The sequence below is a fragment of the Rhinolophus sinicus genome, chromosome 1, assembly GCF_057876585.1.
Source record: "Rhinolophus sinicus isolate RSI-liver-muscle chromosome 1, RSI-T2T, whole genome shotgun sequence".
NCBI classification, from domain to species: domain Eukaryota; kingdom Metazoa; phylum Chordata; class Mammalia; order Chiroptera; family Rhinolophidae; genus Rhinolophus; species Rhinolophus sinicus.
This window is the reverse complement of record NC_142501.1, coordinates 65,173,272-65,191,157: the sequence shown is the minus strand read 5'-3', so window position 1 is coordinate 65,191,157 and position 17,886 is coordinate 65,173,272. Positions and strand designations below refer to the sequence as shown.

General features: G+C 39.7%; 1 protein-coding gene across 13 annotated transcripts in view; it reads left to right on the top strand.

Annotated features, from left to right (window-relative positions):
• Positions 1–17,886, top strand: part of GRIP1 (glutamate receptor interacting protein 1) — a 622,932-nt gene that overhangs the window by 456,793 nt on the left and 148,253 nt on the right. For 11 of the 13 annotated variants that reach the window (XM_074325453.2, XM_074325445.2, XM_074325441.2 and 8 more), the window contains exon 2: positions 762–842. The exons of the other annotated variants lie outside the window; for them this stretch is intronic. In XM_074325453.2, the coding sequence (XP_074181554.2) occupies positions 762–842 (81 nt within the window). The remainder of the gene's footprint in view (positions 1–761; positions 843–17,886) is intronic. 13 annotated transcript variants of the gene reach the window in all.

Here is a 17,886-nt window from a genome sequence, read left to right as displayed (position 1 = left end):
TCCTATATTCCAACCCTTTTCTAGATTAAAAAAAAGTTTATTTTACTTAGAACTTGATGGCTCCATCACCTCTATGATCTCGTCACCTAGTGTTTTGCTCATTCAGTCTCTTGCCTAACTCTCACAGATATATTGAACTTTAGTTCTTCTGTCTTTTCAGTTGCTTTTTTGTGGTTCTGCAGATTATTTTCATCTCTTTCTAAAACAGGGTGAATCAGCTCATTGCAGCATACCTCTTCCTTTGCCAAACCATCACGCCTTCCCTGTTCTTAACCTACCTTCATGGTCTTACACGGAATGTCCCTGTTCCCTCCCTTTGGTGTGGGATGCCAGTTCACTTTCAAGAAGCCACTAATTCTGTGTGTCTTTGTTTCCCTGCAATACTAATGTTCTGTCATCTGCTTATCTGAACTGTAACATTTCTCTTCATTTTCTTTGTTCTTCTCGCTGGTTATGCTTAGTGCCTACTGAGCCATTGTATTCCTTCTTTGTCTTCCTGTTACTGATATTCACTGATCTTTATCAATGAATGTAGGTGACAGGCGACTAACTTGCATACTCTATTTGCATACTTCTTACCATTGTGTGCCTTCCTGTGCATGATAGCTTGATCCTGACAATCCTTAAAAGGTGGATCTACTGACTCTACCTTGCATACCACCTCACCTCTCTCTGGCAGAAGGATGGCAATCCATTAACAGATCTTCACTGCGTTAGAAACTGGATGGAAATTAACCAAAGCCTTCATTGTACCTTTGCAGATGAGAGCCCCTACACTAAATCCGCCAGCCAGACAAAGCCGCCTGATGGAGCGTTGGCTGTGAGGAGACAGAGCATTCCAGGTTAGACCAGATTGTTGGATTTTTCAGCTGTTTTGCTTTTGAACCCTGTGATGTGGTGAGCCTAAATAATTCCACCTGGGTAATGAACATGGTGCTATTTCATAGGACGTAGACTGCATTCTACGCCACTTGGTCAAGCAATATTCATGAAAGTTAGACTTCAGGAAAACTTGCCAACTTGTGAGAATTCCTCTTGTGTGCAAATTCTTTGTAAAATGACTTGAATTTACAGCAGCTCTCACTCATGTACTTGCTCTCACCTCTGTTTGCAGGGGATGACTCTCATAGCAGCATCTATTTCTTTACTGAGACATACCTGGCAGAACAAAAGGGTTCAGAATTACTGTAGCAGATCATGTATGTGCTAAATAAAATTTATTCCTTTCTTCTTGTCTCTTTGAACCTGTATTTACTTCTATTGGAAAACTCTTGTAAAACTCCAGGACTTTGTTTCCTTAGGAAGCTGTGAGTAGGATTCTTGTAATACTTTAAGTGATGCTTGTTTTCTCAGCCAACGTTTTCAATAAATACCTTAAAATGTCTTTACCCCAAAACTTCAATATTTTGAAGTTTTGACTTTGAGAATGACCTAAGTTCTAAAATTAAATGAGGAAGGAAATTCAAAAGGTTATTTAAATTTCATCTGAACTAGGTATAATTCATGGAAAACCTCTTGTGGAAGCAACTGTACTTAAGAGAGGGTTAAACGTATTAATACATTTAGATATTTATCAAAAATAATGTCTTTATATATTTTATACAAGTCAATTAAGTACAGCTAAACCTTAGCTACAGGATTTTAGAGTATAGTATTTTTAGCAATTCCGGAGAAACAAAGCAGTGTTCTCAGCATTAAATTAAATGGTTTGGCAAATCTGTCAGTGAAAAGGAGAAATTTCCATTTGAATAAAGAGCAAGATGAGTTCAATTCTGAGCAGCCCTGTTCGTGATTATTATTTATTTGTATAAGAACGACGTGTGGTTATTTTTATTCTTATTCCGAAGGCTTAGCTTCATTATCAAAGTACAAGGCTTATAAAGAAGCGTATTGTGAATATATTATACATCCTTGTTTGTGCGCTTTGAAGAGTGTAAAGTAATTTGAATTCTGTAATTAGATGGCATCACCCAGTGTAGAGATATCTTCGATGCCCTTCTATCAAACATCAATCTTAGTGCTGGTCACGTTAAGGAAAGCTATTGCAGTCAGTTATGGGCTGCGTGCTCTGCTTTTTCCTTGTCAGCAATAAGGAAGTACCCAAAGTTTGAGGTTCAAGAATGCTAGTTATCCATCAATTCCTTCCTGCCTTCTCTACATTAGCTGGTACTCAGTACGCCTCTGTTGGGAAGACTGAAGAGACTTCCCATGTCTGATACTAAACAAAAGCACTATTATCATGTGTTCCTTTCATGGGTTCTTTAATGTTACATACTAAATTATAACACATGTGTGAGGGCCAGACTTTTCCTTAAGGTCATTAAGCAGTTCTTAAAATTACATGTTAGGTACATAGAAGTTGTTAATCATAATATTTCGTTTATGACAACCAAGAGATTCTTCATTATAGAATGTTTCCTTTTGTTCCTCCTTACGTCAATTTAAAAGTCACCAGAATCATGAACCGTTTTCTGTAGGCTTCATGACTTATTTTCCTGGAGTTTGAACACGGACAACCACCTTTTTGTTCATCTCTCATAAGATAGGGCCAGAAAGCTTGAGTGACTTCAAAATCTTCTTAGCTATTTAGAACAGTCCAAGAAAAAAAGACTTCACCAGCCAGAGGGCTAAGAAAACAAAGTGGTTACTATATGGTGATTATTATTTAGTATTATCTTCAGGAGAAAATCAGGGAACTTCTTGGAAACTGCTTCCTGAATGACTTCAGATATTTGGGAATTCCAAACCTTTACTGTCTTCCTTAACTACCTATTAATTCTTGTTCTGGTAAAAAGAAGAGAGTCTCCCCTGATCTTTGGCTCAGGAGTCGCTTAAATCAAAGAGAGATCTGGCCCAGCATCAAGAAGTCTTAACCACTCACCTACCATGTCTACCTGGACTCTTACTAAGGCCACGAGAGAGAAATGTGAAGAAGAAAAGGCCAGGAAAATGCATGCTCTTTATTATTTACTGGAGACTCAGCTGAAAAATCCCAGTGTTCTCCTGGACCACACGGAGTTATAAGAGCAAAATGCAAGTTTACGGGCTTTGATCCTTTCTCCTGTGCTTACCTCCCAGTCTTACTTCCCTCAAAGGTGTTATTACTACCCTGGTAGCAAGGAAAGATGTGTCTAGAGAAAAGTACACCATGGAAGTGAAATAAGGCCTAAAGGAGAGCTCGGCTCATCTACCAGCCCCAGAACCTTCCCGTGCAAAGGCACCTCTCAGTGCAGAGGCAGCCCCAAGGCCATTTTGCTGAAACCTTAAAAGAGCTATGGCTTTTCCTCACATCTCCCCTCAATTCCACTCCCAATGATCCAAGGATGGTGACTGCAGTTGGCCATTCATGTAGGCACTTTCTCTGATGAAGGTGAGGGGGCAGTGTACAGTAGTGGAAGGCATTTTAAGCTTCTCTCTCCAAGTTCTATGAAATTTTAGGCTGTTCTCTGAAACTTATTCTACAAATGTAGACCGAGTACTTCCTGGAGAAAACATTTATACACATATACATAGATAAAATTTCTTAACATGGACTCCACTTTTTCCATAGTGTGATAATGAGTAACTTTTAATAATTCTGTTCCAAAGAGGTAACCTTGAATATTAACATAAATATAATTTGTTTTTCATTCATATCATAATCCACTAACCCTGTCTAAACTCAAAATTACTATAGCAATTATTTTATAATCACAAGTCAAATATGTGCCTTCATTAAATGAAAATTCTAACTGTAAATCCCTTCATTCTCCTCTGTTTCTCTTCTCAAAAAAAAAAAAAAAGGAATGGATTAAACATCTCTTAGGAGCAAAATTCATTTGCTTTGGATAAAGGGTCTGGGATGCATTATTTATGTTGTTTGGAAACTTGTCATTTTAATCATGTTTCTTATGGCATAAAAATATGTAAGAAAACGATTTTTTAGGCTTTCATAAGTTTATATAAATTTTTAAATAATGATTTAAAATGAAAAAGGACCTGAGTGTCCCTATGACACTGAAGTTAAAATTTAAAGTAAAGACATAACATTCCATTAAAATATATTAGGGATGAATATTTTCAATCTCTTTTATGCCCATTTTTTTCAAAGCGAAGATGAATTTCAAGTGCAAAGACATTTTTAGCTAACAGATTCTAATGCACATCTATGTTTATCAAAAATAATCTGTTGATTTGGTTCTCTTTTATTTGACAGATTACTGGTGAGTTGAATTTTGACCACTTGAAGGGTTTGTATGAATTATTAGAGGAAATTTCTATAGACTCTTGGTTTGACAGATTTTACAATAATTTGTGGCTTTTCCCACTTAGAAATGAGGCATTTAATCATGGCTGTCTAATGTTAGTGAAGGGAAGACAGAATACTACATGGGGCCTCAAAGCCTAGAATTTGTATATTATTTATTTGACTTGCCTCCTCTTTCCAGGTAGGATAGCTTTCTTTGCTTCTGCTAGTCTTGACAGAATTCGGGGCAATTCACAAATGCAGGCAGAGGTCAAGCACTCACATCTATTGCATTTTCAAACTTTGGTACCTTAGGAAAATTATCTTAACTCTGTAGCCAGAATGAGACCACAAAAGTTTGTGTGGGATTTTTTTTTTTTTTTTCTCCTTCTAGACTATAAGAAAAGGCACTGATCAATTTGGTCATAATGGAATGAAGTTGATATGTATGAAGCCCTTCTTGCTTTTCACATTTGGCTGTTGTAGGTAAAAATACGAAGCTGAGAGTATGAAATGTCCATTACCCCAAGATGTATGCAATCAAGCTGTTTAGAATACATCCAGAAAGAGTCAACACGTACTGAAAAACCAGTCTTGAAAATAATACAACACCCTTGGCACCACAGAGAAGCTGGCAACCTTGTATTAAAGGGGAAAGGGCAGGAATTTTGAAGTTTTTGCCCTGTTGGGTTAGCATTTGCCTGTTTTGTTAGCACACAATTTGACGCTTCATTGGTCTAAATTTTCATTATTACAGCAGGTATATAGTGTGACATTTGCACCAGGCTTTTATAGCTATAACACACTTCGGGGTATGAAGGGCATGTACTCTGATTTTCGGGCCTGGTTCTGCTTCCTCTCTTTAAGTTCCACCACTGAGCCCCTCAAAACAGTGAGCGAGTCTCACAGGTGGGAAACCAAAGCCAGTTGAATCGAGCAAGTGTGAAATGTCACACAAAGAATGGTGCTGCACGACACACATGCATATCACCTCATCACGTTGTACACTTGAAATATCTTACATTGTTTAGTTACGCCTCAAGAAAGCTAGAACAAAAGAGGTAAAGAGCTATTATACTTGCAATGTACTCTCAAGTAATTTAGAAAAAAAGAGATGTCTCTGTGTGTGTGGACAAAGGCGTTCTTTTTCATGCTCTTGCAACTCTCAGGTACTCCTCAGATTATTTCACAATAAACAGTTAGAAAAAAAGACTAGCGCTGCAGAGGCTGTCCAAAATGCCAAGTCAAGCTCGGCTATTAGCGAGGGAATGACCCACGTGGGAAAATACCAAGGGGCATGGACCTTCCCTACTCCCTTCGCTGTCCTGTATCCTCAAAAGCATCCCGTGGGCCACGGTGAGGATATCGGGGACGAAGGTTGAGGCCGGGCCCTACCAGAAGCCTTACAGTCAGCATTGAAACCCCAAAACAATGATGTTTACCTGTGTTATGATTACTGAATAGTTATGCAATTAGCAAAACGGTATCACTTCCTTAGAGAGAAGTTTCTAAGATCATAAAGTGGAGACTCTTGGTAACGCTGCAAATACATCTGAGATTCTGCCCACACCCCAGTGTGTGTATTTGTTTGTGTTTTCCATAGTGCTTATCACTATCTAAAATTAACTGGTGCGTTGTTGTTTTTTTCTTGTTCCCCCACAAAAATGTAAGCTGCCCGAGAACAGGTACTTTCTCTGTCGTGTTTCCTATTGTATCTCCAGTGCCTAGAACTGCGTGTAACAAACGGTAGGCGTTCAATTGATGCTTGTGGAATGGATGAGCAGACGGAGCTCAGCCGGCAGGTTCTCTCTGTGTAGAGCCTGTTACCTTATGGCTAGCACACTGTCCTGCAAAAAAGCACAACACAGTCTCTGTTTATCATACGTTTTCTGCCTCGAATGCTATGAGGCAGGTCCTCAGTCTGCACCAAATGTGACATTTCTAAGGAAATTGTCTGCTGCCCAACTCTAATGAATGAAATATAGGTCAGCTAGAAGCCTGAGAATTTTAAAGGCCAGAGGTCTCCCCCCAGCCTCGTTTGTTTCTATTTGAGCTGAAAATGTCTGTGCAGTCCTATAATAGCCGAAGACACAGGTTGAGCACAGTGTAACAATAAAAGTGACAAGATGAGAATGATTTACTCAAGTGCTCAGCGACAGAAAAAAGCTAAAAACTATGTGGAAATAGCTGGAGTCTATACATAGAACTTATTACTACTTATGGCAGGTACACGTAACGGATTTCCCCAGAGAACTGATCCACTTTGCTCTGTGGCTGGGTGAACGTGCCGAGTTCTCCAATAGCACTGGGGAATACGAGCCACTTGATTTGTGTGTTCGGTGCTGTGGCTTTCTTGAGTGATTCAGAGAAATGACAGCCTATTATGTTTGAACTTCTCTCACGCCTTAGTAAACATGGGTGAAATATACTAAAGTGGTACGTATGCAGCAAATAATTTTTAAGCCATAAGTCTTCCAGCATGCAATTTTAGGGGAAATTATGTTTCCCGAACCCCCTACGTGACAGGAGTGGTGGCATTTGACCGGTGTGCTCTGGGTACACACAGTAATCAGTTGGAGTGACTCTGACAATGGCCAGCACAGCCTCCTGGGGTCTAAAGAACATTGTACAAGGAGGCTCAAGGATACGTGCACAAAAGCTACAATGAGAAATTCTTTTCCCTCTGCTATTCTGTACTGGAGAAAAATTGATTCTCTACTCTCAGGGTTAGGCAGACCTTCAGTCCAGGGTTTTTAAATTAAGTGACCTTAGAAAATTAGGCGGGGTGAAAGTTGTATTGATTGATTGGTGTTGGGGAAAATGAAGAACCATCTTAACACAGCCTTTCTGTAGGATACAGCAGTTAGGCCCATTAATAATTCTTTCTTATTCATCGGGCTTATAGGACTTAGACCTGCTTCCCAGATTTCAGTCACTCACATGCCATGTTCATGTTGTTTGTTATATATCTGTGTTCTCTCTGTCGTATAATAATATGATTTTAAATAAACTTAAATCGATTCGCTTTTTCACTTAGCTTTATCCTAAGCTTTATTATCTGGGATTTGATATGCTAATTATATTTTTCTAATATAAATTTTAGAAATTTCTAACTCTGAAATTTAAAAAAAGGGTTTAGGTGTTCCCCCTCAAATACATCCATCAATGTTTATATACACCATAGTTTAGGAAACACTGGCTTGGAATGAGATTCTTCTCAGGAGAAATGACTTTGGGAACCACAATGCTGTCTGCTGTCAGTTTGTTGATAAATAGCTGTTGATGTATAGTGCAGAAGCGGTTTGTTTGAATGGGAGAGCAAGGCATATGGGGCTTCTGCAATAAAGTGAAAAGAAATACTAAAAGAGAAAGGGAGGCCGAACAATATTAACCCTAAGCCTAGGGAATAATAAGAACGTGATGATCACATGAATAACCTAATCTAGAAAGAGTGAGGAAGCTGTAGATAATTATAAAAAATACTGGCTGCCATTCATTTCATGCTATGTTCCCAGTACTGGATAAATCGCTTTGTTAAATACAGTTTTGTTTCTTCCTCATAACACCTCCAGGAAGTAAGTTTTATTTATTCCCCTCTACCAAACTTAAGTTGAGAGCTAAAGTAAGCTGCCCAAGGTCACAGGGTTAGAAAGTAGTGGAGCGTGGATAAAGTATACACATCAGCATGTCTGTGTGCTAGTGTGGTTGATCTAATAGAGTGGGAGAAATTGACACAGGAGGGAGAGGCGATAAAAACAAAAGCAAAGTCTTAGAACAGACTAGACGGGGGCCATCCAGCATGCAATGGAGGTGGCAGCAGGCAGGAAAGCAGAGTCCAAGGGCACAAAGGCATGAGGATGGAAGATTTCCTGCTGAGAAGATACAGTCCTCTACTAGTTGCTCTATTGGTGAAATAAGAGGTGAGGTCCACACAGCGTAAGGAGGGGACGCTGTGATACGGGAAGAGGTGTCATTTCAAAGGTGGGGAGAGTGGATTGTCCCAGAATTACCCTGTAGCCCTCTAGATCCCTAACTAAACAGAAGCCCCCCCCCCATTCTCTTTTGCAAACTCTACCTCTGCAAATCAAAAAGGGATAAAATGAACTTAACACATCTCATGCTGACACCCCATGTTGTCCCCATATATCATAATCCATTTCCCCTGGGAGGTCTCCTGCAACTTCTCCCTTCCAGAATCATGTCTTTCTATCAGCACCCAGAATACTGTATGTCTTTATTAAATCTTTTGGCAATTTAGCTCATCCTGTTTCAAATTGCTCTGCAGTTCTTTTCCTGGGTTCTAGACTTATCTCCATTTTAAGGTTACAGTGTCTTAAATGCAAGAAATTATTTTTTATTAAAAATTCCCCCACAAAGTTTTGCCCAGCAGCGTTCGTAGCTGGGTGCAGTCCATGTCTGTTGTATAAAAGACTCTCTTCCCATCACCTACCTTAGGATCTGATCACAATTATGCATCAAACCTTGCAGCATAATGAGATGGAATGGAGGAATGCTACTTGTAGTTCTCTTACTGCTCTTTGTCTAATAAACACCTAAACCTACCACACACGCTCGCATGCATGCATACACATCATTCCCTCTTTCCATACGGGAAACTCCACATCTAACTTCTTCTGCTTCAATATTTTTAGAGACAGGAAGCGTACTATCTTACAAGGTAGCCCCCACTTTTTTACATGTCTGCCTGTTGGAAAATATTCCTCATGCCAATGAATGGAAGTTTCCCACCCTGTACCTCTACCTGTTGGCTCTTCTGATTCTTCTGAACTTCCCCCATAGTAAGGTTTTCAGGTACTTTAATGCCCCTGTCATCTCTTCCCTGAATCATCGTCGTCCCATCATCATTGTTGTTTTTAACCAGGTAAAGCATGTTCCTTCCTTCCACCTGGCCTTCTGTGACCTGTGTTCCTCACAATGATATCTTCCTGTAGCTTCTCAGTGCTCGTTTGCCTGTAGCAGCTGAATCCTTCCACCAGCTGTGGTCTGAAGAGAACAGAGTACAGGAGAACCATTACCTTCCCTGATCTGGGGTTCCATTCAATCAATGCAGACTGAGACTATCTTTTTACATGACATAATGATGTTTATTTATGTCGAACTTGTCATCAACTACAATTTATAGGTCTCCTTCTCATGACTTGCTCTTAAGAAGTAGGCTTCCTCCCTTAAGCAGTAGCTCTTCGTACCATGCTGGACAACACTACACCCATTATTCAGTTTTCTGCACATTTATTTCTATTATATTCAGCTAGTAAACTTTGAGAAGAGGAGGGAAGGGAGGTTGCTAGCAATTGTGGGGCATCTGTCATTTACCAGGCTTGTTTGTTCAAATGATCCCATTATACAGAGGAAGAAATGAAGGCTCACAGAGGCTTAAGGAACTAGCCCAAGTTTATCCAACAACAGAGCTGGTTTTGAGTTTAGAATTATCTTAATCTTTCAGCTGTGTACCCAGCTTTCAAATGATTCAGCTCATATTTTCAACATGGTGGAAGGAATCTCTAATCCTGATTATCACATATATTTCCTACATTTTTTTAGCAGGGAACTAGCCAGAGATTTGATTGATCAGCATCTAAGAGTTAAGAATTGTGAGCATCGCAGTAGCAGGGACAGAGCTCTGCAGCAACCCCACCAGAAACTGGGACCCTCCCCCCGTAACACTGATTTGCATCCTTAATGAGCCCCATAGACTTTCAGCTCACAATGCTGTGTTCTAGCCACAAGTTATCATGAGAGATGTCTCTAAAAGCCCACTGAAATACTCAAGTATCGTATTTATGTTATAGTGTCATTATATAAAATGTGGGCTTGCATACCTTATTGTTCAGTGGTACAATAATTTTAAATTTGCCAAAACATGCCATCAGTCCCAGAGATCTAGGATTTCCAGAGCTCCTTATTGTAGAAATTGAGATGCACAGTATTGCCTTTGGCATATTTTTCATCTTTATATTTATTTCACAATCACATCTGCACATTCTTTTCATTCTCTGGGAGGTAATTTATCTAACTCTAGAAACTCACATATATTTTAAACAGCTAAGGCATTCTTTACTATCACTTTACCTACCTTTGGCATAAGTTTCGTCTTACTTTGATCTTAAATTCTATCCTTTCTAGCTTAAGAGTATTCTCTTTAGGAGCCACCGGAGATGCATCATTAGAATTAAGGAGCTCAGCATTTCACGATGCTAAAAGTAACTTCATACCAGCAGATTTTTTTCCCCATGTTCTTTTTGTCCTGGCTTAGAGAGCTTGGGAAAATTCTTCTAGCTGTCCTAACATCTCCTGTTAGCGATAATTCTTGCATGATAAAGTTGTCCATAGTCTAATAAAGCGCATTCAGGAACTATTCAAGGCTAGATGAAGGAGGTAGTAATTATGATGACAAGAACTCCTCTTCTGCTCTCCAGACACAAGGAACAAAGGGAAGAAAATAGTAGGAGTTTGCAAAAAATGAAATGGCAAATATTAAAAATGCTCATTATATCAAGGGCTATCAAGGACACAGGATAGAAACACACATATATTGTTGGTAGGAATATCAATTTTTGCAAGACACTTCAGTAACATCAATCAAAATGTTAAAAAATGTATGCACTTTCCCCAACATTACAACAATACTCCCATTTGTGCACAAAAAAGTAACCATACTTGCCTATTTGTAAGATATGGTACTTTTTGAGAATCATCCCAATCTAATAAAAAGAAGTGCTTTGAACAAATATATAAGTAGCCCCCCACTGACCACTGTTACCACCACTTGCTGTCTCTGAGGCAAACATTGACTTGGAAGGAGAGTGGTTGTGGGGATTGAAAGGGATCTCTCCCAACTCCAGCACCATTGTTAAAACATGGTAACTGAGAGTCCCTTCAATCAGCCATGAGTGGACAGGTGTGTGTGTCTGTGGGTTATGGTTGAACATGAAAATGGGCAGGACTGGGAATAAAACGTGCCAGCAAATCAGTACCTACAGAGATGTTTCACTGAAGCATTCATTGCTTGTTAGTAAAATACTGGAAACAACCTAAGGTATCTATCAATTGAGGAATAGTCACACAAATGAGGGTGAGACCATTCTAAGAAAGATCACAATACTGTTCAAAAGTCTGAGGTAGATCTGTAGGCGATGTCATGAAAAGATCTCCAAGACATGTTGTTACGTTGAAAATATCATTTAATCTGACTTCGGTTAAATGTTAGTGTCTGAACAGAGAATGAAAGGTCGGGCACAAACGCCGATGCTGGTTTCCTCCGAGATACGAGGAGGAGCAGAGGGAGAGTGTGGAAGGGCGCTCTCAGGCTTTGCTCCATATACTACTGTATCATTCGAGTCTTATACTAAAATGCGTTTGTGTAATACCTGGGTACCTTTTTATAAATACTATAATAGCAAGAGAAATATTAGTGGATTGGAGCTACCTAGCAGAATCATATCTTGGTAGGCATATGAGACCCAACCCTGCAGATGGAGAAGAAGACAGGGAGACATTCTTTCCAGCACACAGGGCCAAAACCTTTCAAATATTTATACATGTGTCAAGAAGACCATCTGTGAGAAAGAACAACAAAAGGGTGACAGAAGATTCAAAACAAAAATGATAACTGGTTTAAATGCTTTCAGTGCTATGGAAAAGGAATCAGTGTGTTCTCCATGATTTTAGAGGCGTAACTAGAACTCAGGTGTCACGGCCACCAACTAGCATCATTCTACTGGCTGACGGCAGCCTGCACATGTGTTTGGCAAGCAAATGCCTTGAGGTAGCACCTGTTGCATTTCATCGTATTTCATGCCCACGCCCTACAGATCAGATTAAATAGAGCTTGCTTCATTTATTTAATGTGTCTGGTTAGCACCTGCATTTGGATTTTTGACCCATGCTATAAGGCTAAGTTATAGGGAGTGAGATTTGGAAGCAGCTTTCTAAGAAATAGAGAAAGGAGCAAACCTTACTGGCTAGGAACACAGGCTCTGGAATGCGCCTGTCTTGTTTGAATCCCAGCCCTACCACCTACTGCTATGTGGACTTAGGCTGGTTGCTTCATTTCATGCTTCATGTATCAGTTTTCCCATTGTCTGAAATGAGAGGGTAATTAGGACTAAATGAATAAATGCATATAAAGCATCTACAGTAGTCGCCCCCTTATCCATGGTTTTGCTTTCCACAGTTTCTGTTACTCATGATCAACCATGGTCCAAAAGTATTAAATGGAAAGTTCCAAAAATAAACAGTTCGTAAGTTTTAAATTGGGTGCCATTCTGAGTAGTATGATGAAATCTCACGATGTCCATCTCAGGCCCTCCCGGGACGTGACTCATCCCTTTGTCGGGTGTATCCACACTATGTACAGTCCCTACCTTTTAGTCACTTAGCAGTCTTCTCAGTTATCAGATCCACTGCCGTGGTATCGCTGTGCTTATGTTCAAGTAACCCTCCTTTTACTTAATAATGGCCCCAAAGTGCAAGAGTAGTGATGGTGGCAATTCAGATATGCTAAAGAGAAGCTGTAAAGTGCTTCCTTTAAGTGAAAAGATAAATACAGTAGAATAAAATGTTTTGAGAGACAGAGATATGAGGTCAGACAATTAAGTTCACAAACATCCTAGACAAAGTGCTACATACTTCATTGCTGAATATCACTACAGTCACCTTCTAAGTACTCCCCTTGGGAAGCTATGCACCAATACCAGCACCTAGTCCACCCTTCAAAGCAATTTTGGAACTCTTCTTCTGGAATGGCCATCAGAGCTGTCGTCGTATTATGCTTGATGTCCTGAATGTTATCCAAATGTCTTCCTTTCAATATTTCCTTTATCTTTGGGTAAAGAAAGAAGTCATTAGGGGCCAGATCAAGTGAGTAGGGAGGGTGTTCCAATACAGTTATTTGTTTACTGGCTAAAAACTCCCTCACAGACAGTGTCACGTGAGCTGGTGCATTGTCGTGATGCAAGAGCCATGAATTGTTGGCGAAAAGTTCAGGTTGGCTAACTTTTTTCACATAGCCTTTTCAGCACTTCCAAGTAGTAAACTTGGTTAACTGTTTGTCCGGTTGGTACAAATTCATAATGAATAATCCTTCTGGTAACAAAATAATGTTAGCACCATCATGGCAACAAGTTTGCGAACTTAATTGTCATGTCATACCTTGTACAGGTAGAGAGAACACTATATTCACATTGTACTATATTTTATTATAGTACATTGTAAATTTGCCTAATTTATAAATTGAACTTTATTGTAGGTATGTACACATAGGAAAAAATATAATATATGTTGGGTTCGGCACTGTCCACAGTTTCAGGCATCCACTGGGGGTCTTGGATCACATCCCAGTGGCTAAGGCTGTGTAACAACATTACCAAAACTTAGCAGCTTAAAAGCAGTGCACATTTATTGTCTCCTAGTTTCTGTGGGTCAGTAATCTAGACATGATTATCTGGTCCTCTGTTGAGGGTCTCACAAAGCTGCAGTCAAGGTGTCAGCTGGAGCTGTGGTCTCATCTGACACTTGACTGGGGAAGGATCTGCTTACATGCTCACTCAGGTTGTTGGCAGAATCTCATTCAGGGCTTCAGTGTCTTGCTGGCTGTCAGCCAGAGATGACCCTCTGCCCCAGCATGGCTGCCTTCTTCCTCAGAGCCCACAGGGACGGTAACGTCTCCAGCAAGCTAGGCACTACAATCTTACGTGTGTAATCCCATACACAGAATCACACACATACTAGCACCTTTGTCATATTCTGCTGGTGAGATACAAGTCACAGGTCACGTCCATACTCAAGAAAAGGGGCTAGTGATCAAGAGTTAGGGACCATGAAAGGACTACCTTAGATTCTGTCGGCCACAGCATATTTACACTCAGGCCTAGTGTAAATAAAGTGCTTAATAAATGGAATGATTGTTCATTAAAGCTGTCCAAAGAAGGCATAGGTAGTTTTCTGAGATGATCACTTACTCAGACAGGAATTGAATGATGACTGCAGGTAGGCACATAACAAAAACCAACTGGAGGTAGGTCTGGAACCAGATGACCTTTAAGATAGTCTATGCTTTAATTCAGGCCCCAAGGTGAACAAACTGCCCTCCTCCTTCACAGTCTCCTCCAGCATCTTTCTGGGTTCATGGCTGCTTTTCTTCTTGCTTGCCATCTTTTCTATTTTTACCTGACTTCACCTCTGTAAATGGGCACTAGTGTATCCTACATGATTTTCTCTGAGAATTCCTGAAGCGGCTATGGTCCCTCTTACAACAGCCAAGCTTTGGGGGTCGGGGTGCAGGGGAAGGAAAGAAATATATTTTACCTTTACTAAGATTTGCAGGAGCCCAGGCCTTATTTTCAGCTTCTGTGTATCTCAAAACCCTAATCAGGTTTGTATATCTAGACTGCACTCAATAAAGACTGTATATAACATTGTTGAGTGTCTCCCAGAGGAGGGAAGAATGATGGATTGGACTTCTAGGCTCTCTCTAGATCTCGGGGCTGACAAACGAGAGTTTTTACCTTTCTGATCCATTCTCTGGCTCAGTCATGTGCCACTGCTGTTTGGCTTGGTAAATATAAACTTTTTGGGGTTTTTTTCATATCAGAGGGATTATTTATTATGCACTTGTACCAACTGGACAAACAGTTAACCAAGTTTACTATTTGGAAGTGCTGAAAAGGCTGCATGAAAAAGTTGATGACCTGAACTTTTCAGCAACAATTCATGGCTCTTGCATCACGACAATGTCCCAGCTCACACGACACTGTCTGTGAGAGAGTTTTTAGCCAGTAAACAAATAACTATATTGGAACACTCTCCCTACCTGATCTGGCCCCAGTAACTTCTTTCTTTACCCGAAGATAAAGGAAATATTGAAAGGAAGACATTTTGATGACATTCAGGACATCAAGGGTAATACGACGACAGCTCTGATGGCCATTCCAGAAAAAGAGTTCCAAATTTGCTTTGAAGAGTGGACTAGGTGCTGGTGTCAGTGCATAGCTTTCCAAGGGGAGCACTTCGAAGGTGACTGTAGTGATATTCAGCAGTGAGATATGTAGCACATTTTCTAGGATGAGTTCACGAACTTAATTGTCTGAGCTTGTATGTTAGAAGGATTGTCAACAAATTGGCTATATCTATGTTACCAGCACCCAGAACAAGAAATAGAACTCCCCAAACTCCCCTAGGCAGGGGTAACCACTACCCTGACTTCTAACAGAATAGATTAATTTTGCCAGTTTTTTGTACTTTAAGTAAAAGAATCACACAGTGTGTACTCTTTTGTGTCTGACTTTCTTGGCTCAACATGTTTGTGAGATTCATCCATATTGTTGCTTATACCTATAGTTCATTCATTTGCACTCCTGTGGAGTATTCTGTTGTGTGAATATATCACAGCGTATTCAGGTAAATATAAACTTTTTGTTTAGTAGCCCAGCCTTAGAAGAGGACAGATAAGGCGGTTCCATTGGTAGCACAGAATCCAGAAATGTGCTTTTTATGCCTGAGAAGTTATTGACATAAGCTATACATAGCCTTGCATGTTGATTTCATCAGTGCATATATCAGCATTATTTTTGGATTCAGCCTCTGAAAAATGTGACCAAAGAACCATATTTACCACACATGCCAACACCCAAATATACCCTGAATTGTGCGCACACTAGCTCCTGGCTGTCTTGCACTGGGGATGGTAGATAAGAATGACTGAGGCACTCTACAGCCGTGCTAGTAACTAAATATTAGAAATATAATAACCATGAAGCATCGCTGTTATTTCTTTAATTTAAGCAATTTCCCAATAGAGTGTTGAGGTGTTAATTGCTTCTGCACTTCTTTAGTTGACAGATACGTCCCTTTTTCACCTAGGCAAGAGAAGCAATTATTGTAATGCTCTCATAGGCTTGGTGAGATACTCTTTAATGGATTTTAAAAGCATTGGTAGGGCATTGTGCTTTTAAAAAGAAATTGTCCTCTGCTCTGTTCATGCTTGATAACAAGGGTAGATATTGCATTCAAACCACATCATGAATCTATTAGAGGGAAATATGCATGGAAAAAAAAAAAGAAGTAATATATTTTTAGGAACTATATATCCAGATTCCAAATATGACAAAATATGTTCCTGTGTGTGCATATATTTCTGGGTTGAACAAAGATTAAACAGAAACAAACAAACAAAAAATGGGTAAGCCTTTTCTTTGGATGTTCAGAAGGGCATATTTCTCATGAATTCCATCACAAAGATGTTCTTTTCCAGAAGTTGTGCGGCCTTCCAAATGAGGGTTTGGCAGGCCAATAACTCAGTACAAACCAGTAAATATTGTTTTGCCCGTTGTGTGAAAGTGACTTTCACCATCCACTTGACCATAATTTTTTTTAATGTTTCATACTTACATTCAAGAAGTCAAAGAAAAATCGTCTTAGAACTTTTTATTAGAATTCGGAAAAATTTTTTTTTTTTTTTTTTTTTGTAAGAGTCACTTTGGCAACTTCTCAAGCCAAGACAACCCATGTTAACCAAAGTGATGCCATGGAAAGAAGATTGAATTTAGAGTTCAAGCACCTGGTTTTATGTTCTAGCAAAATGATTTGCCTGATACAGTGTCCTTATACAAGTCATCTAACCTTGAAAAGCTTCAGATTTTCCATGTTGAAGATCCAGGTTTCTGTGAGAATCAAATGAGAAAATGTATGTGACTCTACTAGGCAACTCAGTGCTATCCAAATATAAAGTGGCATTATCGAAGGAAGATCTAGGTTTTGTGGCACCTGAAGCTTATACAATTTGAGGGGAGGCAGTTCCTTAAGAGCACAAACATATATTTTTCACATTTAAAAACCATGTGGCCATTTGGACACATTACTAAGACCTCTACCAAGGCTTTGGAAGAAGCCTGTGGCAGTGAAATTTCTGGAAATTTAAGAGTCTCCTGTGCATTATTTTTTTTTTTTTTTAAAGGCGGGCGCAGCTCCCAGTGGCCCATGTGGGGATCGAACCAGCAACCTTGGTGTTATTAGCACCATGCTCTAACCAACTGAGCTAACTGGCCACTCCTCCTGTGCGTTATTATTACAAATTTACAGAAAGCCGAGATGGGAAGGGCCATATCTGATATCTGAGGGATTCAAACCTGTTTTTTGGCAGCAGAAACTTCTTTGCAAACAAAATCTTACATGGAGGAACAAAAGAGAGAGCAGACAAGAGGAGTTGAAGATGGGTCAAGGAACTTAGAGCTATGCCGGCTTGGCCTCCCCCTTCCTTGGGTACCTTAAGAACTTCAGCTGAAAGTGGAATTTGAAGACACATACTATATTGCATTTATTTGAAGATCCACTTCCCCCCTATATTTTAACACTGTGAAACAAGGATGCATCTTGCAGCTATTCTTGAACATGCTGTGGATGTGATGTCATCTTCCTGCCTGTGCATGCCCTTACTTGGTTGTAATTCCTGGCTAAATACAACTTCTTGACATTTCAGACAATAAACCATTTAAGAATCTTTTGAGGAAGAAACATGCATTGTTAGCTATTAGGTTGGTGCAAAAATAATTGCTGTTTTTGCAATTATTTTTAACCTTTTAAACTGCAATTACTTTTTTCACCAACCTAATAAAATGTTCTGTTGATGCTTTTCGGTAAGATCA